Source organism: Barbus barbus (genome assembly GCF_936440315.1).
Source record: "Barbus barbus genome assembly, chromosome: 9".
Classification (NCBI taxonomy): domain Eukaryota; kingdom Metazoa; phylum Chordata; class Actinopteri; order Cypriniformes; family Cyprinidae; genus Barbus; species Barbus barbus.
This window is the reverse complement of record NC_136737.1, coordinates 28,360,359-28,385,516: the sequence shown is the minus strand read 5'-3', so window position 1 is coordinate 28,385,516 and position 25,158 is coordinate 28,360,359. Positions and strand designations below refer to the sequence as shown.

The 25,158-nt window shown below is 38.0% G+C and overlaps 1 protein-coding gene across 2 annotated transcripts; it reads right to left on the bottom strand.

Moving 5' to 3' along the window:
- Positions 1-6,725: 6,725 nt before the first annotated feature.
- LOC306874730 (hydroxylysine kinase-like) lies at positions 6,726-25,105 on the bottom strand. Of its 2 annotated transcripts, none has more exons than XM_079424948.1 (6): positions 24,834-25,105; positions 23,325-23,630; positions 13,303-13,445; positions 12,970-13,150; positions 11,275-12,892; positions 6,726-7,487 (listed from the first exon to the last, which is right to left on the bottom strand). In XM_079424948.1, the coding sequence occupies exons 2-5, from the start codon at positions 23,626-23,628 to the stop codon at positions 12,453-12,455; spliced, it is 1,068 nt and encodes a 355-aa protein (XP_079281074.1). In that variant the 5' UTR covers positions 23,629-23,630; positions 24,834-25,105; the 3' UTR covers positions 6,726-7,487; positions 11,275-12,452. The 2 variants fall into 2 exon arrangements, with proteins under 2 accessions (XP_079281074.1, XP_079281075.1); XM_079424949.1 differs by having other exon boundaries at positions 12,512-12,892; positions 24,834-24,932.
- Between the last annotated feature and the right edge of the window lie 53 nt (positions 25,106-25,158).

Genomic DNA, 25,158 nt, shown 5'->3' with positions numbered 1-25,158 from the left:
ACATTGACAAATGATAGAGACTCTAGTACCTCAACTGAGGACGAAGAAGAGGTATAAAGATGAACCATACCCTGGGTGTAAGTGCTAGCCTAACCTCTGCCCAAGGGTGGCCCTCTACGATGCGCAAAGTGTCTGGGCTGAAGATCAACTAGGCTATTTTTTTTTATGTAAAATTGTTTTATGTTTTGATGTTTACTTCTATTGTATTATACATAACTGTGACAACCACAGGCAAGCGCTGAACCAATTGCATGCTCATGCTTATAACTAGTGCTGTCAATCGATTAAAAAAATTATTTGCGTTAATCACAGTTCTGGACTGTGATTAATCACGATTAATCACAAATTTAAAATACTACGATTTACCTGTAAATGTGTTGAAATAAAGGAATGCATGACAAACTAGTTTAAGGAAACAGAACCTTTCACACCTCCACCAGGTATGAGACATATTCCTTATTATTCTTTTGTTTTAATTCAGCCATTATCAGCCTTTTATTGCCAGCCTAATGGCATAGTAGCCTATTAGCCTAATAGCCTATTATCAAAAGTATTTCTAAATAAATACAACAAAACATTTTCTTGCGACCTTACATGAAGTATTATGATAAAATGCATTATTAAGAAGAATTGGACCTGTTCTGCAGGTGTATTAGAGCTAACATTAGCATCATGCTACATAAGACAATTTATGAGATTAATAGTACACTTTTACTCAGAACTCAGTTTAAACCACCATCGAGTGTTTGTAATAACTTCCTTTTGCGATCACATGTGTATACTTTGGGCGGACGCGGTACATTATAAAAGTAGCCCGAAAACCCGCAACCCACAGGTCTGTAATTTTTCCCGCTACTGTATTTTCAAAACAGCCCAATTGTGCGGGAAACCGCGACCCTGGCAACACTTCGCTGTACCCTTATCACATATGAGTATACATATCTCTCGCGCACTGTCGCTCTCTCTCTCTCTCTCTCTCTCTCTCTCTGCATTCGCTTCACTTTTGTCGAACCCGGCGCCTCATAATCACACAATCCCTGCTTCCCAATGTGCATACTATACACCCTATCTGCCCTAAATAGTATTGAAAATTACTAATACCACGTAGAATTTAGGATGGATAGTGTGCACATTGGGACGCAGGCAATGATTACCTTCTGCGCTGCAATGACGACAAGAAGTTGGGGTCAAACCTTATCAAATTATTAATTTGCGTTAAAAATATTAATGTGTTAAAATTTTTTGATTAATCGCATGCGTTAACGCGTTAATGTTGACAGCCCTACTTATAACACTGTTTTATCTTAGATAAGGGTTACAGAGACGGGATCTTTTATTCCTTCCTAGTCAAATGTGGGGGGAGAGGTTTGGTCCTGCTGCTCCGCCAGAATGCTGTTACATAATCTAGTCATTGGTGATAAAACTGTGTGACTTAATTTAGTCCCTAGGTAGGTAGATGGGTAGATGAGACTGAATTATGAAACTGCACTCTGGGTAAAGACAAGTAAAGGTGAGACTTGGTAAGTCTCAAAGGGGGGAATGACAGAGTTTTATTGATCAAAATATTAATCGTTCAAGTATATTCAAAGTGAATATAACCCTTTATGTATCAAGTTATTCTACTAATATAACCTTTTATCTGCCTGTGTGTAAAGGCCTGCATGAATGGAACATGCAGACATATGGGGAGGCTGCATGTCCTGTTTTGACATTACACAAAATATATGAGGGGGCCCTTACTTTCACGGAACATAAAATTAAGGTCCCCTGTCCGCATCTTGGTAGCAGACTAGAGACACAGCCAAAAAAGGTAAAATGCATATGTATGAAATGTACTGAACACACCTAGAGGACAAACTATATAGAGAGGATACAAAAAATATTCGGGAAATCTCTCTGCAGAGTTTTCTCTGCCTTATTGTCTAATGATAATAAAGTCTCTCTTCTGGCATCAAAACCCCAAGACATCAAGAGTGATTCTTCATAGAAAAGGCAGAAGCCACAACAAGCTCTACTTTTAATTTCAAACAGTTGATCTCACGGTAGTGTATTTGTAATGTGTATCTTTGTTATTTTGTTCTTAGTTTTTAATAACAAATATAAAATAATGACAAAGATTTTTTATCTTCACCCACTTTGGCCTAAATAGCTGCCATTCAAAAAAATTTTTAACATTAAAAGGCTGTCTTTATAATAGGGAAATCAGTTTCGCTGTAATGCTCAGACAACTTGCAAAATAGTCAAACCAACATGACAAAGAATCGTGAATCGTGATATTCCTAAAACAAAAATCATGATATATTTTTTCCATATCGCCCACCCCTAACAGATAGCAAACGATAGCCAGTGAAGATAAGTATAATATGGATTCTCTTGGACTCAATAAAGACCAGTTGTGCTGTTGCATTCTGGATCATTTGAAGAGGTTTGATTGCACATGCTGGAAGTGCAGCCAGAAGAGCATTGACAAGATGACAAGAGCCTCGTTGAGATCTTCCTGATGTTGTTCAGTGCAAACCTGCTTGACTGTGCTGTCTTTGCAAAGTGGTCTTTGATCTGGTTGGTTTGATTATTGATGATTTTAGCTGAATGGTGAAGTTGTGCTGTATTGTTGGAGTGGCTGGAGAGACATGAAGCTCTGTATTCACTAGATTGAGTTGTAGATGGTGGGTTTTCATGCCGACATGTCCGTCAGTCAGTCTGAGATTTGTGTAGCTACTGTGGGATCTTGAAATTAAAAGTAGAGCTGTGTGTAATTAGCATAGCAATGTTACTTACCGCACACCCCTACTGTAAACAGGGGCGTAGATTACGCGGGGGACGTGGGGGACGTGTCCCCCCCCACTTTTTATAAAAAGTAAATTCGTCCCCCGCACTTTTTCATTGGACAGTTGTGTTCTCGACATGTTGAGGTTTTAATGGAGCAATGTATATAAATGCAGAATGATTTAAAATTCAAAGAGACAGGATAATTTATACATGACGTTTACGTTTCCATGGCAATCAGTCACTCAGTTTGTGACGTCACGACATGCCCAGGCTCGCGTCCGCGGTCCCGCGCTGTATCCATCATTCATTAGAGGTCGAGATGAGTTCAAAGCGGCAAGAAACTCTTCACTCCTTTTTTACGAAGAAGTCAAGCAGCGTAAGTTGGCATGTGGTATCCGAATAGTGTTGCACAATGTTGAGTGACTCTGCCTATTGCTCTTGTTGAATAATTAGCAAGTTTTGATGTTCATTATATGGACAAAAAAAAGCTGCCTGGACAAACATGCACTTATTTATTTTCAGTGTATTTTTCCGTAACTCTTTTGTAACGTCTTTTATTTTAACACGTATGTATGTTATCAGAACCCTTCAAATAAGAATAAAGATAATGTTGAACTGAGATTTTACAGCGTTTGCAGCATTGTGACATGTTTAACTCTGCCACATGATGTATTTCAATCAAGTATGCAAGCACTGATCTGATACAGGACCGATCTTCATTTAGGGGTGCTCTGTCATTATTGCACTAATTTGACGTTTTTATCTGTTGTCAAGAATAAACAAGAAACAGTCAGCCTAGGTTTGTTAGGACAGAATTAGGACGACACACAGTGACAGGTGAGAAGAGTGGCTTTTAAAACCTGGCTGTTTTTACATTGTATAACGTCTATAATACACAAGCGTTTGTAGGATTATATATGGACCAATCATAAAAAACACATAATTAGTCAAATATAGAAAAATAAAAAATAACATTAGTATGATGAACAACTTCTCAGCTATCATTTTTAACTACAGTAGGTAATTATTAGCTTGCATATTGGTTGTTTATTAGTACTTAAGCACATATTAATTCTGTATTCTTCATGACCATATTCTGCATCCCATAATCCTAAACTTAACAACTACAACGACTACCTTACAAGCTATTAATAAGCAGTAAATGAAGAGTTTGAGGCAAAAGTCATAGTTAATAGTGAATGTGTTTATCATTCTAAAGTGTTAAAAATTAATTTAGGATACAAATTATTGGTTATTGTCCAGCAGTGTACTTAATTAGTTATTTTCTTCTGTATGTCACTATTCCCTGTATGTACATGTTTCAAACACTGCTTTATTTGCTGTAGACAGAGGCAGAAGTGAATAGATGAGAGTGAATGAGACAGAGAGTTTCAGTGAGGCTTCAGAGGTAAAGATTATTTACAGCATTGTCTATGATAAGATATGTATTTTAACATAGACTAATCAGACTAATGTATAATAGAACAGAACAGAATAAAGGACTATGTGAATGTGCAAGTATCCATTACTGTGTGCCATGTACTCTACATACAACACACACACAATACAATCTGAAATATGTAAACAATAGTACCCTTATAAGGACATCTTTGTAACTTATACTCAAAAAGGTGCATATTAGTACATTAGAGTACCAATATGTACAACTATGAAACTTTTTGGGGTAAATAAGGTACAAAGATGTGCTTTTAAGGGTACTGTCCCAGTGACAAGCTGTTGTATTTCTTTATTTTTCCTATCTTTCTTTCCTTCTATGTTATAATCATACATAATACTATAATCATAAAGCATATTAAGCAAACAGGTATGATTAAAAATAAAACCTGTCAATTAGACAAGGGCTGAAAAAAAACAACAACAAAAAAACAGGTATAACACTAGACATTCCGTCCCCCCCACTTTTGAAATGATGGCTACGCCCCTGACTGTAAATATTTGTATATTATACAAATAAAACAAACAGTGCTTTATTTCCAGGAAAAATAGCTAGGTGTTGAATGAACAAGCCTGATCTCACACACAAAACATACATATTTCAAGTTCAAGTTTATTTGTATAGCGCTTTTTACGATACAAATCGTTGCAAAGCAGCTCTACAGGAAATTAAGTTTCCACAATATATTTATATATTGCAGAACCTTAATCTATTTAATTTATGGCAAAATTTGGTAATTCTGTATGTTGTCTGAGCGTTGGCATCCTCTGAGGTCCTCTGAAGGGTTGGTATTATCTTTTCTCTGGTGTTCGGTCATCTCAGATCATTTAAGGGTTGGATCCAGACTGAAGCAGTCAGTTATAAGAAATTTGCTTATGAAAACGCTTTTAATTGCGTATCTGCTTAATTTATGTTTAATACTTTGTTTGCTGAGAAGTGTTATAAAATATGAGCTTCAAATGTTTTTATTCCGTTGTTTTGATTTGAAATGATAATAATCTGGAGAAGCTAGAGAGCGCGTTTCCGACCGGATTCATTTCAGAGTTGCAACAGCATCAGAATCGCTGCGGTGCTTAACATTAACGTACTCGTTTTTCAAGGTGAGGAAATTAACTTACATTTGTTAATTTATATTTGTGATCTGTTTTATGACATATATTCTTAAGTAGGTAGGGTAGTTGTTGCTTTTTGTCAGATAACAACAGGTTTTTGGCTAGTAATAGAAAAAGTGCATCGACTGAAATGATGCTAGGTTTTGTTAGCATTGGGTAGTAATTAATGATTCGTGTTTATTATTAGTCTAGTGTAAATTAATAATTGTTTGATGCATTTGATGTAGTTATGTTCTCAGGTCACACTTTATTACACTATGGCGCATAGCGACAAAGAATTAATCCAGTTTCTCAGAAAAGGGCGCAATGTTACAGCCTCCCTCAGAAAGGTTTACGACTGCACCAAAGTGGATGCCATCGTGAAGAAAGGCCACGCTGGCCCTGCAAAAATGGACCGGTGTCAAACAGGGGCAAACAGTTATTCAAAACTTGGACAATGAAAGTTCTAGAAATCATCTGGATCGTCTTCTAAAACAATCTATAGAGGTCTTTGGATGGCCAAACCAAAATGGCCCAAAGGTCAGTCTTTTTTTGAACATCCAATATTTAATGCAATTAGTGTATATAAAATTAAGAAAATTATGCAAGGTGGGTGGAAGAATGGATATAATTTATACATTTAAATCATGTTATTAATTTTAAGATTAGAACAGACATAATACTATTAATCTTGGTGTGCGAAACAAAATGTCAAGTTTTTGTAAAATATGTAGAATCATGATGCACAGATATGGGGTAATGTTTGAAATTCACAGGCAAAGAAGAAAAAAAGAATCCAATCCAGCACTAAAATCAAATGTAGAATGAGAGGCGCAAGTCACGTCCACAGCAAGTAAAACCTTCTACTTCACATGGTAAGGTTCTGTTGACCTAAAGAAAATATTTGATGTTGTAAAGCATTTGTTTTGAAATATCAAAGAGTAAATGACTCACTTTTACATACATTCATCAGATTCAAGAGTCAAATCAAGGGCAGGTCCAAAGCCTACAGAGTGTCATCATGACCAGGGTCCAGATTATGGTTGGTTATATACTGCTAGTTCTAACCTCCATTCAGAGAGTACACCACATTCAGCATCACTACATTGGGGCATGAGGACAGCAGCTTCATTGGAGAGATGGAGGGAGGCTAGGCCCTCTTTGATAAACAACAGACTTGCAACAGAGCATATCAAGGTACAGCTGTGTTTGGAGTGCAAGGCAAAGGTGGCAGTGGTCAAGTGCAAAAATTGTTTGCCAAAGCAGTATACCTGTATCGACTGTGACTGTGCAATTGTTACGACCCTAGGTGTTTGGTCAAGGAGAAAAGGGGCAGTAACATTAAAATTGGATGAAACCACATCTATGAAACATGTAACACACCAGGTAACGAGTAAGCCAGTCGATCTATGCGACAAGTAAGTTTTATTTACAGGTTATGAAGATTTTAGAAAATAGTACCACAGGAAGAGAGAGTAAACAAAGATAAATGAGATAAACAACTGTATATATATATATACACACACACACACATACACTATAGGCACAACAGAGCCAGTAAAGATAAACCGATAAGTAAGGTGAATAATTATAAAAGAGTTGGAGAGGGGACGCGGGCGGCATCCAAATCAAAGAAAAAAACAAAAACAGAAACCAAGCTACCTAATAATCTCAACCACTTGCCTAACTAGCAAAGAAAACCCGAAAAAAATAATGAGGAGAGTCTTCGCGTCCGCGCCGCACTTCTTGACCTACCATAACTAACAAAAGACAAAAATCACAGAGGGTGGAGCTCGCCCCTAAACTAGTGTGTCTAATACAAGAGGAAGGTACCCAAGTGTGCAAAATGTATATCGCGCGACCTCCTTACCTGTCCCTACTCCAACCTCAGAATGAATCAAGAGCACCATCACAAGAGGTACACAAATGGAGCATAACAAACAGACAGATGAGTTATATACAAGTCTAGACACACACTGGCTACCTAGATTCAGTATAATGCAGGATGACACACAGGACATAATCGACAAATGTCTAGCGTTTCCCCCTCCCACACGAGTGGCGTCTTCTCTCCACTTTTATGCCACGGGCATCGATCAGATTGGTGGGCTGGTCAGTGACGTCACCGGAGCACAGAAATCAGGTGAGCGGCGAGGTCCAATAAGACATGTCTGTGGAAGTGAAAGTGAAAAAAACTTGGGGAAAAATAAATAAATAAAAAAAACAACATTAATACAACACAAGGACGTAACAACAATACACCGTACACATGCATTCCACAACAGAAGCACCATGATTTTAGGGTTCAACAAGGCTGTACCCCCCACCACAGTGGTTAAACAGGAGCAGCATGTTTGGACCATTGCTGCCATCTACTGGTCAAGTCATGAAACTGCCACTACCTATAAATATGTCTAATTACTACAATACTAATTCTTGCCACTACACACAAAGTGAACACAAAACACAACTTTTAGACACCATTTAATGTTTTAGCTCAACTGTCACAGAATTGAACTCACAGCAAATAATACATGATGCTGCTTTCATAAATAGCTTTCCTGTAGCTCAAATAGTAGAGCATGGTGCTAGCAACGCCAAGGTCATGGGTTCGATTCCCAGGGAAAGCAAGAGCTGATAAAATGTAAAAACTGTAACTTGAATGCAATGTAAGTTGCTTTGGATAAAAGCGTCTGCTAAATGCATAAATGTAAATAAATCTATCAAGATTATACTCTATCGATAAATACGAATATTTAAATATTATTTGAATTCACAATAAAATATCATATTTACTGTGTTAGTCATTTCTGTCTTGTTTAGAAAGCAAAGTCATTGGCATTTGGTCCACTAGAATGCAGAAACGAATGGGAAGAGCTTATAGAGACATTATTGTGTCCAGAGAGATTTTTATACATGCATACATCACATATACATGGCTGCATCCTCCAGAGGTTGCATTTGCAGGCTGCATACGTCATCAGGCCTGGTTTATTTCAGTTAACTGAACATTACATTCACGAGTCATAAGCATATTTTAACAATTTACACTTAAATAAGAATAATGGTCAAATTTATAACTATTAATATTCTAAAATAAGATGTCCTTTTTGACGTATGCTGCCTACAAATGAGACCTCTGGAGGATGCAGCCTTCAGTTTGAGAAACAGCCATTGATTGTGCGGCGGTTTGTACAGCCCCAAGCAGCACAGGACTCTGGCATTTTCTCGAGTCTAGTTATGAGAATGATGGAAAAGTTGCTCGGACCAAGATGGCAGCAGCTTTGACGTACAATCCAGCGGCCAATTTTGGCATCTATGTATTTTAGATGTCTATGACTCGGGTTCCAAATGAATCACTATTGTGCAGACTTGGGCTCCAAATTAATCACTGTGCAGACTCTGGCTCCAAATGTTGTAATTGGTGCAAGAATGACAATGTCCATACATTTTAGGTGCATCCCAGTTTGTGTATTTAATACACTGTTCTTTATGGTAGTTATATAGCATATTTAGTATATTTGTAGTATAAATAGTGCACATAGTATGTTCCCTCTGAAATTTCACTTAAAATACCTGGATGATGCACTTAATTAACCAGGAAATAAAGTGGAATGGTGGACACTTCATGCACTCTGTCACAGCTTAAATTATGAAGAGGAGGAAAGAGGCTATTACACTGTGATGTTGAATGACAAAATAACCTTATATAATTCATGCACTACATAGTTGAGTACATTAGGAATGCAGCTAGTATGTCCCCAAGTTTGTCTACTCTGCTGCAACACACTCATAGTATGGACTTTTTCTCTACAAGAGTTCATGCTTTTAGGGCATAGTAGCTATACTTGGGGAAGTCGTGGCCTAATGGTTAGAGAGTTGGACTCGTAATTTTGTGCATGTGAATTGGTTTTTGTGTGTATATGTGTATGTATATATATATATATATATATATATATATATATATATATATATATATATATATATATATATATATATATATTAGTGTTGTCAAAAATATCGATATTTCGATAAATATCGATACTGAAATATCTGAACGGTAACGTTACCAATATTAATTTCCCGAAGTATGGATACACCGGTACTAGCCGAGCTGTCACTTTCACTTCTCTCCAAAGGCGCGTGGACAAGCACCACACGTGACCGCACTCGTCTCCTTCGCTCTGGTTAAATAGCAAAAGTGAAGTGAATAGAAAGATGACTGCTCTGGTTGTTAAAGAACACAGCAGGAACGCTATCTGTAGGGATCTATGATCTCCGCGATGCAGAGAACGCGCACGGAATCCAGTCATAAACACGGAATTTACAGTTTAACGCGGAATGTCACGGAATTTGTCAAAGTTTGGATGAATTAATCAAAAGTAGGTCATTACACTTAAATCAAATCGCGATATGGACTAGTATCTGTAAATATTAAGCTGCAAAAGTCGATTTAAATATGAATCCTGCATGTTCTGCGCGTCTCTGTGTGAATGTGCTACAAGTGCGGTTGTACTAATGTGGCGCTCGCGGTGATTTCAGCGTCTGCCGTCTCAATGAGGACATAAATACATCAACAATATCTCCAGAACTGATCTGAAAGGCACTTTACGAGCATTTTACCATTTAATTTGAGTAAAACTAGCGTCATATCATACACACACAGAACTTTAGAAGTATTCACGGCAACCCGTCAAAATAAAAGTTCGGTTTAACTTTAGCCTATTAAAGACCGTGTGCCAGAAATAGGCTATATTACTATTATTTAGTAGAATGTACATAATACTACTACTTACTACTACTGTTCATTTTTTTTAAAGAAATAATCACAAAATATTTTAATTTTAATAGTAAATCCCCTTCATTTGCCAAAAATGTAAAGGTTTACAAATGTAAATTAATTAAAATAGTTTTATGCCTTCATCTGATATCCAGTAAAATTTAAATACACAACACAGAATTTCTGAGGGGAAAACACATTTCATAAGGCTACTGTAAGAATAAATAAAAATTGTTTGTATGCATTCAAATAATAGACATGCTAAAACACAGAATTTGGTAACAATAAAGCATAAGGTGAGAAAAAAAAACATTTAAAAAAAAAATAAGACATTTTGTCATTTTTGTTACACTTTTAATAAATTAAATGTTAAATTGTATAATTTTCATGATTTTAATGAATTAGACGTGCTTTTAGATTAATAGCATTTAATTTGACCATTAAAAAAAAAAGAGTCCAGAAAAATTCAAAAGGAAAAAAAACGGAATCCAGAAAAATAAAAAATTGAATGTAGAAAAAAATAAAAAAACGGAATTTGGGGAAAAATAAAACGGATTTCATAGGGCCCTATATCTGGAAATGTTTTGGTTATGAAGCAAATGAGAATATCAGCAAATAGAACTTTGGATTTTAATTAGTACATGTATTAGTAAACGTTAGTTTCAATTAACATTCAACTAAGATTAATACAAGATTAATAAATAAATCAACAAATGCAGTACCTCAAGACATTTTTTTGTTCATGTAAAATATACCGCATGTTCTCGACTTGTTACATTTATCTTTAAATTAAAAAAATTACCCCCTTAATATTGTGGCAGTTTTTTTCACCGTGGTATCGAAAATGGTATCGAATATCGATATTTTTCAAGGTATCGTATCGAAGTTAGAAATTCCAGTATCGTGACAACACTAATATATATATATATATATATATATATATATATATATATATATATATATATATATATATATATTCACCTTCGTAATCCACTGCTGTCCAAAAAGAACACAAAGGCTCGTCTCACATTTGCCAAAAAAATATCTTAATTATCCCCAAGACTTTTGGGCAAATATTCTGTGGACTGATGCAACAAAAGTTTAACATTTTGGAAGGTGTGTGTCCCGTTACATCTGGCGTAAAACCAACACAGCATTTCATAAAAAGGACATCATACCAACAGTCAAACATGGTGGTGGTAGTGCGATGGTCTGGGTCTGCTTTGCAGCTTCAGGACCTGGACAACTTGCCATAATTGATGGAACCATGAATTCTGCACTCTATCAGAAAATCCTGAACGAGAATGTCCGGCCATCAGTTTGTGACCTCAAGCTCAAGCGCACTTGGGTTATGCAGCAGGACAATGATTCCAAACACACCAGCAAGTCCACCTCTGAATGGCTAAAGAAAAACAAAATTAAGGTTTTGGAATGGCCAAGTCAAAGTAAGGACTTAAATCTGATTGATATGCTGGGGCATGACCTTAAATAGTCCTTTCATGCTTGAAAACCCTCCAATGTGGATGAATTAAAACAATTCTGCAAAGAAGAGTGGGCCAAAATTCCTCCACAGCACTGTAACAGACTCATTGCAAGTTATCGCAAACGCTTGATTGCAGTTGTTGCTGCAAAGAGCAGCACAACCAGTTATTAGATTTAGGGGGCAATTACTTTTTCACACCTTTATCTTATTTTCACTTAACCAAAATGCAACAGTTTTTACTTTTCTACCATCCAATGACAGTTCTATAAGACAACATGACAGGAGTCTATATCACTGCTATTGTAACAAGCATACATAAATGAATTTACATATTCCCACCCTGATAGCACACAAATATGTCTGCCCGTTATCACCTTGCAAGTGAGTCAAGGGGCATTCCTAACCTCAGATTGCTTTTAATCAATGCACAAATCATAAATGAATAGTTCACCCAAACCTTTTTATTTGATCCAAACCTTATGAGACTTCCCTTATTCGTGTGGAACATTAAGAAAATGCTCTTTTAAAGAATGTTTTAACTGTTTTGCCCAAACAACGAGAAACAATGAAACAATGAAAGTCAGTGGAGCCAAAGACAACATTGGACCACACAGAATTTCATGGGGGTGACATCATTTGACATCCTAGCAAAGAATATAGAATAGTGGACAACTTTTAAGTTGCTTTTTTTTGTAATTTCAAGCTTGACAGGCCCAGCCACCGTGGACTTTAAATGGAAAATATGGCTTGAAAATTCTTTTTTTTTTTGGTTTTTGGGGCTATTTCTTTAATGCAGTATATTCCAGATTAGTATAGTATATTTCAGATTAGTACATGTAATTTAGAGCAAGCAGTCGCCATTGAGTGCTTAAGTCAAGGTTGGATGAACTGTGCCGCACTCTGGAACCATATTCTTTCAACTTCCTCTTTACCTAGCTCCCAAAGAAGGCGGATATGGTCTACACGTGACTTGGAGGCCATCATCACATACTCATCATTCTCTGGCTGCTGGATCACAGTGTGCCGGCCCATAACCAGGGACTGGCAGAACCGACACAGAACCAGCAAATAGAGCGAGTCTCTTTCTGCCTCATTGATGGGAAAAACGCTTTCCCATCCCGCCACCACTGACGCTCCGACATCTACTGGATTGGGACTCCCAATCATCATGTACCTGATAGTTATGGCCAGCTCAAATATGAAATACCCACAGCTCATGTGTGCAAAATCAAGGATCCCGGAGATATTGTACTTTGAGGGTCCATCGGGTTTCACCAAGAGATTGCGGTCATTTAAGTCTCCATGATTAATGCCTGAAACATGATAAAAAATATTATAAGAATTGTATTGACTTCTCAGTGAAAAACTTGAAATTGAAATAACATCTTACACTTGCGAAACAATGGAAGTTTTGGCACGACTTTGATCTCATACTGCTCCATAACGGCTTTAACAACCTTTTGTACGGGATCCCCATCCATCAAATGAATATACTGATTTAAGAGTGGAATGTTGGCAAGATTCCATATAAGATCTTCTCTCTGAAGGACACTGATGTTTGAATGCTCCATCTGTATGAGAAAAAATGAACAAAACCAAACAAATGCCTAAATACAAGACATACAATTTTTAAACTAGGAGAAAAAAAAACCCAAAAATGACCAAATCATCATTTTTGGGTGAACTATTATTTTAAATCATGGAATGTAATAAAATATTTTACTTGTAGTAAAACTGTATCCAATGTTGCGGCCATTTTCCCAACGTCGTACAAGATCTGAGGACTGCGGGTGATTTTGGATATTGTAGTGCCAGGAAGGTAGGTAAGCAAGCGCACTAAATATTTCTGCATGCCAAAACCACAATCTGTGATAGCACAAAAAAATAAATAAGTAAATTTGTTAATAAGCATTTGATTTACAATCATTTACAGGGCTAGGCATTGACACCTGCCAACACTCCAAATGCGACTGGATGTCAGCAGTGGTGTGTAACGTTGTTACGTTGTTAATGTTTGTCTGGGACCTGCCCTTTTTCTTACTCGAGAGAAAGTGACCTTCTTTTCTTGGGACTTTATTTATTTATTTATTAAATGAATATATGTATATATGTGTGCGTATGTATGTATGTTTCTGTTTGGGCACAGCTTTCCCTGTCAAACAAATAAAAAATCTAAATATCAGGTCATGTTGGGAAATGTTGACTCAGTTGAGTTCTGATGCCTTTCTCGTCTCAGCGCAACACAGCAGTGTAATACATATTGATCGGCACATCACAGACAGGCAGAGAGCCGCAGAAGTGAAGCCCTCGCTCCCTTTTCAGTTGTGTTTGTCTTGGTGTGGAGGTGAATGGTGATGAACAACAGACTAAGCTACCTGTGCCTCGATTTTACAGCTAATTATCCAAAAGGCAAATATATTTAATTTGTCTTGCTAACATCCATGACTCGTGAGCTACCATTTAGCCTATAAGTTAGCTAAAGTTTAGCTAAGGCAATATATCATAGGCATACAGGCAAACTTAAAGGAGAAACAACAGCTGAATACAGGAAAATGTATAACGTCATCAGAATCGCCACATTGATATGCAAATCAGGCATTAAGAAATTAAAATGCACTAATTTGCATACATTTGACACAAGGCATTGCAGATGAATAGGATAAACAACTAAAGCATATCACCACAGAACTGCCCCAGTCATTAGTTAATGACTTACATAAAGAGTCTTTTCCCTTGAAATGTTTAGATGTGCAGATAGCTTGCTTTGGTTAATTTAGAAGACATCTACAGAAGCAAACAGACGAGGGTTGTAGGCTTAAAACAAACACCTTAATGTGCATTTTGAAAATTTCCTTTCCATTAGAGCAAAAGAAGACATGGAAGCAATATAGACTGAAATCTCAAAATCGAACAGTACATTAAGTGTCCTGCCTTAAACAGCACAAATATTCGCTGTTTGCTATGGTGGATCGATTTGATCCATGATCGACATTAAGGGCTGCTTAAGAATAAGCGTGCACATCACATTATCCTGACTCATTGAATCTGGATCGAATTAGTCAGATTGCATGAAATTTAATTGTTGTTTATGAAACCGCTTTAGGACCGATTGATTTGTTTGTTTATTTCAAGTCAGGTTTTGGACTTTAATCCCCGCTTTTATTAGCGTCTTTTATGAACTCTGAACTGTCTGCTCCGCCATGGCTCCCCGAGCTCCCTGCTCCGTCATGGCCTCCCGGAACGGGTCCCGCTTTGGAGCCCGGCCATTCCAGTGTAATCCTGTCCTGAGGGGCCTCCAGAGCATTAAATGACTGTTATTTTGAGTTTATCCATGTCTCCTTGTTCCTCATTTCGCCACAGTAGGCAACCGTGACAATGAGTCCACCATATAAACTAGGTGTTTTTTATTGTTGTTGTTTTTGGTTTGTTTGTTTGTTCCTGAAGCCTGTAAACAGCTTTATGTAAAGGTGAATGCATTCATCTGAAAAGGAAGTGTGGTAAAACTTTAGAATTAGGAAACACATTCAATATTATCTAGGAGTTTTCCCTCAATAAAATTAATAGTAAGGTTTTTGTTATGTTTAGGTATGAGGTTGTTAATATGTTAATATATTAATAAGTGTTTTATAAGTACTAATAAACGGTTAATATGCTAGCATGCTAATAAGCAACTAGTTAATAGTGAAAATTGGTCTCTAAACTAAAGTGTTACCAGTAGTGTTAATGATACTCTGTAATTGGCATTGTTAAACTGTTGTAACATTGTAAAGTGAATCAATGTTTTGTTTTGAGATGCCTGTTTACTAGGGGTGTAACAATTCACAAATTTTCTCGATGCATCGATTACAAACCCTGACAATGCATATGCATCAATCTTGAAACATGGATTTTTGAATCGTGAATCATCGATTTCGGACAGTAATCTATTTAAATGCTAAGAATCGAATGAATCACAATTTCTATAGCGATTCAATGCTTTCAAAATATATACACATTACATTACAACAAGCACAAATTAATGAACAGTGTTTGTGCCTCACATCTCTCCTTCACGCGCTCCACTATTAACTGCCTGTCACAGGATTGCGCTAGTGCTCCGTTCGTCTCACTGGCACATTTTTTTGAGCAGCTGATGTGTGATCTCTCCTTAGTACTCGTGGCCAGGAATGCTAAAGCGAATTAGTTTTAGTTCCCTATCGATACTTCACTCATACTGCGTCGCTAGACGCTATGGGGAAAAACGACCTTTTCTTCGAGGACTGAAGACTTTTTCAATCACGCAGTGTGACTGCACGGCCATTGGTTCGTGCAGGAAATCAAAATGAACCAATGGCTCGTCAGCGGCGCTGCACGCCAGAGCCCGCCAGAAAAGGCGGGGCCATCTGGCTATATAAGCGGGCGCTTTGCCATAGGAAATCAGATCAATTCTCCTTCAGCGATGACGATCATTAGAGATGGGCGGATCGATCCTAAAGTATCGATACTTTCGATACTGGCGTTGTATCGAAAAGATCGATTCTCAAATAGAAGTATCGATCCTATCTGTTTTTTTGGGGGGGGATATTTTAATAACAGTATTACACTGTATATTATTGAAATATTTACTTAAATAGGAACGGCAATGGGAACTACTTCTTCCGCTGTATCTCCGCTTGTCAAGACAGCATGCGTTCACTCTGTCAAAGGCAAGCAAGCACGCGCAGCGCAACATTAAAGAGTGCGTGGCTGCGGTCATGACTGAAAGAAAAAGAAGCATAATCTGGAGTTATTTCACTCCAGTTAACAATGATGAAGCTTCATGTGACGTTTGTCATAAAACTATACGCCACTGTGGCAATACCACAAATATGATAAAGCATCTAAAAGTAAAACACCCTAAAGAGCACGACGAAGTACAGCCGAGGCGAGCAAAGGAGGTAACAGAGACAAGACCCCCATCTACTGGCTTGAGGCAGAGTTATTTAGCAGAATCCTTTCAGAGAGGCAGACATTATCCAGGTACCAACCAAATGCAAGTGGTGATAAGGTTATTTGAATACAAAAAGTCGAGTCACATTCATTTATATACTATATACAATACAGATTATTTCAGATATGAAGATATTCCAGTAGCCTAATTCATGGGGAGCAGAATATTACACTGCATATGAGTATAAAGATTTAAACTAGACATTTTAGTTTAAATGAGAATGAGAATGAGCTTTATTGGCCAAGTATGTTTACACATACAAGGATTTTGTTGTAGTGACAGAGCTCCACAGTGCAACAGAAAGACAGCAACAGGACAGGACACAGATAATAAAAACAAAATAACATCAAATAGCCAATAACCAATGTACAAATCCGCAAAAAAACAATATATAATATAGACAACTATGTATGTACAGGTCAAGTATGTGCAAATTAGAAATTAGAAATGAGAAAAATAAAAATGAAAAAAGTGAGTGTGGTGAATGGACAATGTATTAGTTGTGTCTTCCACGTTTATTGTTGAGTGTTCATGAGATGTATTGACTGAGGGAAGAAGCTGTTCCTGTGTCTGGTCGTTCTGGTGCTCAGAGCTCTGTAACGTCGACCAGACGGTAACAGTTCAAAGAGGTTGTGTGCTGGATGTGAGGGGTCTAGAGTGATTTTGCCAGCCCTTTTGCTCACTCTGGATAAGTACAGTTCTTGGAGAGTGGGGAGGGTTGTACCAATGATTCGCTCTGCAGTCCGGACAACCCGCCGTAGTCTTCTGAGGTCAGATTTGGTAGCTGAGCTGAACCAGACAGTTATTGATGTGCAGAGGATAGATTAAATGATGGCGGAGTAGAACAGTTTCAGTAAGTCCTGTGGCAGGTTGAACTTCCTCGGCTGGCGAAGAAAGTACAACCTCTGCTGGGCCTTTTTCACAATGGAGTCAATGTGAATATCCCACTTCAGGTCCTGAGAGATGGTGGTGCCCAGGAATCTGAATGACTCCACTGCAGTCACAGTGCTGTTCATGATGGTGAGTGGGGGGAGAGCAGGGGGGTTTCTCCTGAAGTCCACAATCTCCTCCACAGTTTTGAGCGTGTTAAGCGCCAGGTTGTTGAGACTGCACCAGACAGCCAGCTCCTTTATCTCCTGTCTGTAAGCAGACTCGTCACCGTCCTGGATTAGGCCGATCAGTGTGGTGTCGTCTGCAAACTTCAGGAGCTTGACAGAGGGGTCTTTAGATGTGCAGTCGTCGTCCTGGATTAGGCCGATCAGTGTGGTGTCGTCTGCAAACTTCAGGAGCTTGACAGAGGGGTCTTTAGATGTGCAGTCGTTGGTCTAGAGGGAGAAGAGCAGTGGGGAGAGAACGCAGCCCTGAGGAGCTCCAGTGCTGATGGTGCGGGTGCTGGATGTGAATTTAACAAGCTTTACTAACTGCTGTCTGTCTGTCAGGAAGCTGTTGATCCACTGGCAGACGGAGGTGGGAACGGAGAGCTGGGTTAGTTTATTTTGAAGGGTTTCCGTGATGATGGTGTTAAAAGCGGAGCTGAAGTCCACAAACAGGATCCTCACATAAGTCCCTGGTCTGTCCAGATGCTGCAGGATGAAGTGCAGTCCCATGTTGACTGCATCATCCACAGACCCGTTTGCTCTGTAGGCAAACTGCAGGGGGTCCAGTAAGGGTCCAGTGATGTCCTTCAGATAAGCCAAAACCAGTCTTTCAAATGATTCCATGGCTACAGACGTTAGGGCCACAGGTCTGTAGTCATTAAGTCCAGTAATTTGGGGTGTCTTTGGGACGGGGATGATGGTGGAGCGTTTGAAGCATGAGGGTACTTCACACAGCTCCAGTGATCTGTTGAAGATCTGTGTGAAGATGGGGGTCAGCTGATCAGCACAGATTTTTAGGCAGGCTGGTGACACACCGTCTGGACCTGGTGCTTTCCTTCTTTTGTTTTTCCTGAAGACCTGGCACACATCTTCTTCGCTGATTTGAATTGTAGATGTGGGGGAGAGAGGGGTTGCTGGAGGTGTTAATGGTTGTGTGAAGAGGTGTTCGGGACGGGTGTGGGGTGATCGTTCAAAATGACAAAAGAACTTAAGTCGTCTGCCAGGTGTTGATTCTCCAGAGTGCTGGGGGATAATGTCTTGTAACTGGTGATATCCTTCATTCCTAGCCACACTGAAGCAGGATCACTGGAAGATAATTTTTTCCTGAGCTTGTCAGAATAATTCCTCTTTGCCACTCTGATCTCCTTTTCAAGTGTGTATTTGGCCTGTTTGTACAAGACTTTATCCTCCTTTCTGTGAGCATCTTCTTTGGCCTGACGGGGCTGTCTGAGTTTTGCAGTGAACCATGGTTTGTCATTGTTGTAGAATAGATGAGTCCTGGTAGGAATGCACATGTCCTCACAGAAACTGATATACGATGTTACAGTCTCTGTGAGCTCGTCCAGATCATTTGCAGCAGCTTCAAAAACAGTCCAATCAGTGAGGTCGAAACAGGCTTGTAGATCCCGCTCTGTTTCATTAGTCCATCTTTTAACAGATCTTAATACAGGCTTTGCAGACTTAAGTTTCTGCCTGTAGGACGGAATAAGATGAACCAAACAGTGATCAGAGAGTCCTAAAGCTGCTTGTGGAACCGAGTGATATGCGTCCTTTATTGTTGTGTAACAGTGATCCAATATATTACTGTCTCTGGTGGGACATGTGATGTGCTGTCTGTATTTTGGCAGTTCGCGGGAGATATTTGCTTTATTAAAGTCCCCGAGAATGATTAAAAAAACTGAGCTGGTATTGCCAGTGATACGTCGACCCCAGGGAGTTATAGGAGGAAGTCATAGTACTGAGCCAGGAGGGCAGCATTGGCTGACCTACCTGTCCCTCCATTGCATTGTCAAATCGACTATAGAACACATTAAGTTCATCAGGCAATGTGATGTCATCAGAGATGACTTGAGATTTTATCTTATAGCCTGTGATCTGCTCCAGACTTTTCCAGACACCATGAGTGTCATTGATCTTCAACTTATTTTCTAACGTAATTTCCTTATGCCTTTTTGTATATTGTCACGCCCCTGGACTGTTTTTGTTGTGTTTTCCCTCTCCATGTGCTCCATGACCCAGTTTCTTCCCTGTCTAATTATGTCATTTGTCACACCTGTGTTCCTCCCAATTACCTCATGTATTTAAGTCCTGGTCCTTGCATTCTGTTGCTGTCGGGTCTTATACGTCAAGTCCCTGTCCTACCTGTGTGTTCCTGCCTGTCCAGTGGTTACATTAAAGACTACTGTTCGTGTTTACACCTCGTCTCCTCGCTCCTTGTTCCTCCACAGTAGGCAAGCCTGATATTTATTTATTTATTTATTATGTAGTGATGTAACGATAATCATATTGAACAGTTTGGTACGAGGCTTTCGGTTCGGTAGGCATTACAACCTGAATGATTCGTTGGACGAATTCTATTAAGTTTGGAAAATTCAAGCTTAAAGTGTGTGAAATATCAGTGCCACTGCGCTCAACAACTCAGCCCAAATGACATAACAGGCATCGTGCTGTCTGCCCCGCGATAATAATAATAATAATGGGGTGCATCTAAAGAGATCATCTTGTATCGACGATCACCAGAGATATTGTCAAAAACATCAGTTATTGGCAATCTTAAGAGGATTTGGCATTTCCAATTAATGTAGACCTGTTAAATTCTTATTTTTATTAGGCTTATTATTATTATTATTATGAACTTTTATTATTAAATTAAAAGTACAATTCATTTGCCCCGCAATAATTAACGCATAACTGACGTGCATAAGATTAGGCTATATATACTCCTCAATTAAAATGTTTAAAAAAAAAGGTATTTTAAACGGGTCTATTAGGCTATAGGCTACCTAAAATTAGTTATCCTATAATTAAAATATTAACACTGCAGTCATCAATAAAAATCGATAAAACTTTTATTGCAAGCACCGACTTTCAAAAACAACCTGTTTAACACGAAATACGTTGCTTATTTTTATTTATTTATATTTTTCAGTATGTACCGGCCACAAGAGAAATAAATAAACGGCTATATGCTACAGTAGATTTATCTCTCGTCTTTCACTTTGTACTAATATTGAATTGACTGAGATTAAGACGTTCACGGGCATAAACCTTAAAGTTTGCACGTGTGCAAATCCTGGTGAAAATGCGTGCTTGTGTGAAAAGGCGTGCCACTTGTGTTTAATTAGGCTAAGTATCTGACGTGCTCCTCCCGAACTTTGTTAATAAAACATCATTAAATTGTAGACACAATATTGCAAGCATTTGCCATGTGTTCATTTTGGTTAATGAAAATAGTTCCTCACAAAGATCAGTGGAACAGTCGCACATCTCGTGAGTAACACCGAGGCCCTGTCCCAAATGGTACACTTCACGTGCACTTGCGGTCCCGCGGACTTAGAATGGTCTTAATGTCCGTTAAGTCCACGATATGGTCGGATGCCAAAAGCAGCAGGGGTGTAGGTTTACTTTAGACATTGGTTGGGACACAAACAAACCCCCCCCCCCCCCCCCCCCCCCCCCCCCCCCCCCCCCCCCATATTATATTATATTAACTGTTTTGGACTGCTTTCTTGAATTGGGTGCAAAACCTGTGAGTTGCTCTAAACGCTGCTGCGCTTCTCGTCCGGTGTGTGACTACATTCTGCACATGGATTAAATGCACGTCCTTGAAAGCGTGCAGTTTTCTAATGTATTTACTTTAACTTGTTAGGTAATATCAATGATATGACGTTTCAGATGCATCTGAAATGACAAAAACATATACATATATTTAATTGTTTGATCAAAATTATTGCTAGGGACAGTTTTGTAGTGGCTGGATATTGGTAGGGACACATCCCTAGCGTCCCCCCCTAATTCTACGCCCCTGAAAAGCAGTATTACGTCACAAAAGTGTGGACTCTGAGGAAGACCGCAAGGGTTTAGTGTGTTATTTGGGACAGGGCCAGAGCGATGTTTCGTTACTGAATGATTCAGCGTGATTGAATGAATTGGGTGAGTCAATGATTCAATAACCCATTCATAAAGACAAGCACTTGATTCATTCTTGCTGTCTGAATGAATTGTTTGAATGAAAGACTCAATGACTCACTCATTAGGACAGTCACTTGCTGCTACCTACTGACGGTTCCTTTGCCAGTTAAAAGTAGCCTATCATTGCATTTTTTCCAACATTTCATATTTGTATATTAAACAGGGCTGTCAATAGATTAAAATTATAGTCGGATTAAATCACAACCTTTTTGTATGATTAAATCACAATTAATCGCACACTTATCATGAAATGAAGCATACACTATTCATCTTGTTTGACACATTCATTTTGCTATCATTATCAAGATTCAGCAAAGTAAACCAAACGATTGAAGGGTACTTCTCACAAAACTTAAACTTAAAGCTTATTTCAAGATACATTTTAGATTTTCAAAAAATGACACTTGGAATCTCTGAAAGGACACCAAAGTACCAAATGATAAAAGAATAAATGGAGATAAAAGTAATTAATCACTTATTAATCAGATAACTGATTAATTTATGCACACCAAAGCACACATAAAAAAAATATATATATATATATATATATATATGTATATGGATCATTGGACTGAAAACTTTCCCGGAGTTTAGCACCTAAAAATGATCTGATCGCAGAGAAGTGAAATTGCGTTAGAGTTAGGATAGAAATTCTGCTTCAGTAATTTTTTTGCGTTATTTGTGTTGTTATTTTAATGCCTTAAGGACTGAATCGCATGTATTATCGTGTTAGCGTTGACAGCCCTAATATTAAACAAACAGATTTAAAACAATAAGCTCATGACGTTATTTTTGAAGTTGTAATTCTGCTGTGCAAATGCCTTCATGCTACATTTCAGCTTCATTTAAACTGTCTTTGAAATGCATCCATCAGCTGCTTGTTTTTTTCTGCAGTGGAAAGACAGATTTTGTTGATACTGATTTAATTCGATTGGTAACAGCCTATAGTGTCTTATTATATTAACTGAAATTATTAACAAAATGTAAGAATTTGACATTAAAGATGACACATACATTTAATAAAGTTAAGGGAAAACTGTTGTTTATAGAGGTAAAAAATGACCTGGAAATCAATTTAAGTACATTTTAAACTTTAATCATATAAAATGTAATTTCCTAACAACAAAATTGAGGCCAGTGAAAATGCTGAGTGGCCAGTAATTTTGGAAAATCACAGGTCACAGTGGCCGATGAGCAAAAAAGTTAATGTCAAGCCCTGATACTGTAAATGCATTCAATGATCTCCATACGTTATTTGCGGGATAATTAATTCAGAAATAAATATGTCATCATTTACTCACCATTAACAGGAATTTCAAACTGTTGTCACTAAGATGCTTTGCGATTTCAGATGAGGTCACACTAGACTTTGCATACAAAATTTATTTAAACAAGATATGACATGCTCTGCAGTGTATTTAAAAAATATAAAAATTCACATATAACAAATAATAATAAATCCAAAATGTAAAAATATACTGTCTACTCTGCAAGCCTGCAGCTTTAAAGTTTTTATTATTTTAATTGAGCTAAGATGTCATGCTGTTAAGTAGACTATTGATCTTTTACTGGACACACACCCTCATGTCATACAAATTTGCAGGTTCGTGCAGCTTGAACTTCCATAAAGAGTGGAATGAAAGGTCTAGTGTGACCACCCCTTCGGAAAAAGAAACATTTAATGTTTTTAATGACAAATACTCTTACCAATTTCTTCCAAGCTCATGAGTTGGCCAGTCAGAGTTGGCAAAGTGGTCTGGACAGGAAAGTCTCTCTGATGAAGGAAGGTCATGGCATGAGTCTGCACCTCAATAACAGTGCTGTTGTGACTGTCTGCAGAGTTTATAACCTTCAGCAGAAATTCTCCACCCTCACTGGGGGCAACGTAAAAGTTCTGATCAATATAACTGGGCAACGGTCGCATGACGGACACGGTCAAGCCATAGAGTCGCTTGATAATCTCTGTAGCCTGGGAATGGCTGAGATATGGATTTGATTCTTTTGTTGACATGGCTGAGGATAGAAAAAATGTTAATTGGTGAATAACTTCATAATAGAAGGAATAAATTAACGGAGTGTCTATTTACACTAAGTGCAAATAGCCCATCTTGTTGGCAAAGGCTATTTGCACTAACTCCGTCCACTAACGTGTGATTGGGTTAGTCAACAATAAAAAAAGCAGTTGGTTTAACATCAGTTTCAGTGGCGTAGATGGTAAGGCGCATGCTTTTTGACGCGATCAACCCGAGTTCGAGCCCCCCAAATCTCATATCGCATCAGAAAGGCATTTATTTTCAATAAAAATGAAGGAAGTAATCAAAAAGTTGAAAATAAAGTATCGGGTAGGGTTAGGGTAGGTGTAGGGAGGGCTTTATTGTCCCAAAAAGGTGGCATCCATTTAATAAATTTGAATTAAAATTATAATTTACACTCAGTACGTTATTAATGCGTACTGTTTTATAATGTACTACAATACTGAGGTGCAGATAATTGCCACTATTTGCAATAAGTAGTATAAATAGCAGAAAATCTTGCTATTTTAACAGTGTAAATAGAATCTATAGCTATTTGCACTTAGTGTAAATAGCATCTGTCACTAAAAAAATATGCTATTTGCACTTGGTGTAAATAGCATCTATTGCTATTTGCACTTAGTGCAAATAGCCACTGCCATAAATTAATCAGAAATCACTATATGCTGTAAGTTTCTTCCTATAAGAGGTTAAAGAAATAATTTACTTTTATATGTTGTTACCAAACTACATAAAGATTCTTAAAAAATTATCACTTGTTTCATGAAATAAATATGTAAGTAAATGTGGAAATGTGCTATTTTTGGGTCAGCTATTTCTTTAACACTTCAGTCAGTGTTGTACACAGTAAATACGTTTACCATAAGTTTACCGCGTTTCATCCTCTATAAACTCAAATAGACTCATTCTCATGCACTTTTAGATTTATAAAAACCTTTATAATAAATACATCATGTATAAATGTCAACAAATTCTAAGATTGTAGTTTTTTATCCATTTTAGTCGTCTAAGCAAGCAGAGTAAAATATTAAGCTTTCGTTTTCATTTTCGAGTCGTCCTTCCGGATTGTTTTTTTTTTTGTTTGTCTCTTTGTAAAACAAACGGCACGAGCTGAACGGTAAGTGCGTGCAAAAAGATTTAATAGCAAAGTAAACCCCGGATAGAGCACAAACTGAAGTGTTACCTGTGCTGAGGGTCTGTTAACAGGCCTGGAGCTCGTGCTGCCGCAGACGCAGCAAGCTGTACTGATGTCCGCTTCGCGAACGAATCGTTCTATTTAACCGGATCTTCTTAGTGAACCGGTCAACCAGTTCACCAAATCGAAATGAATCGTTTGAAACGGTTCACAACATTGACTGAAAAGCTGCGAAAGAGAACCGATGAAGGGATGAGCACTAGCAGAGCAGCTGATAGAGTGAAAGTGAGTGCAGCAAACGTACACGCCTATGGCAAGCCGTTTTCACTTTTATTCCTTCACAGGATATGAATTCTTGATGTAAGGAGTAAAG

What these genes read in the sequence shown, in the direction of transcription:
- LOC306874730 (XM_079424948.1), bottom strand. Translation starts at nt 23,628, where the DNA reads ATGTCAACAAAAGAATCAAATCCATATCTCAGCCATTCCCAGGCTACA. An exon ending in CATGAGCTTGGAAGAAATTG is followed by an intron (nt 13,446 to 23,324) that starts GTAAGAGTATTT and finishes GTGCTATCACAG; the next exon opens with ATTGTGGTTTTGGCATGCAG. An exon ending in TGGATACAGTTTTACTACAA is followed by an intron (nt 13,151 to 13,302) that starts GTAAAATATTTT and finishes TTTCTCATACAG; the next exon opens with ATGGAGCATTCAAACATCAG.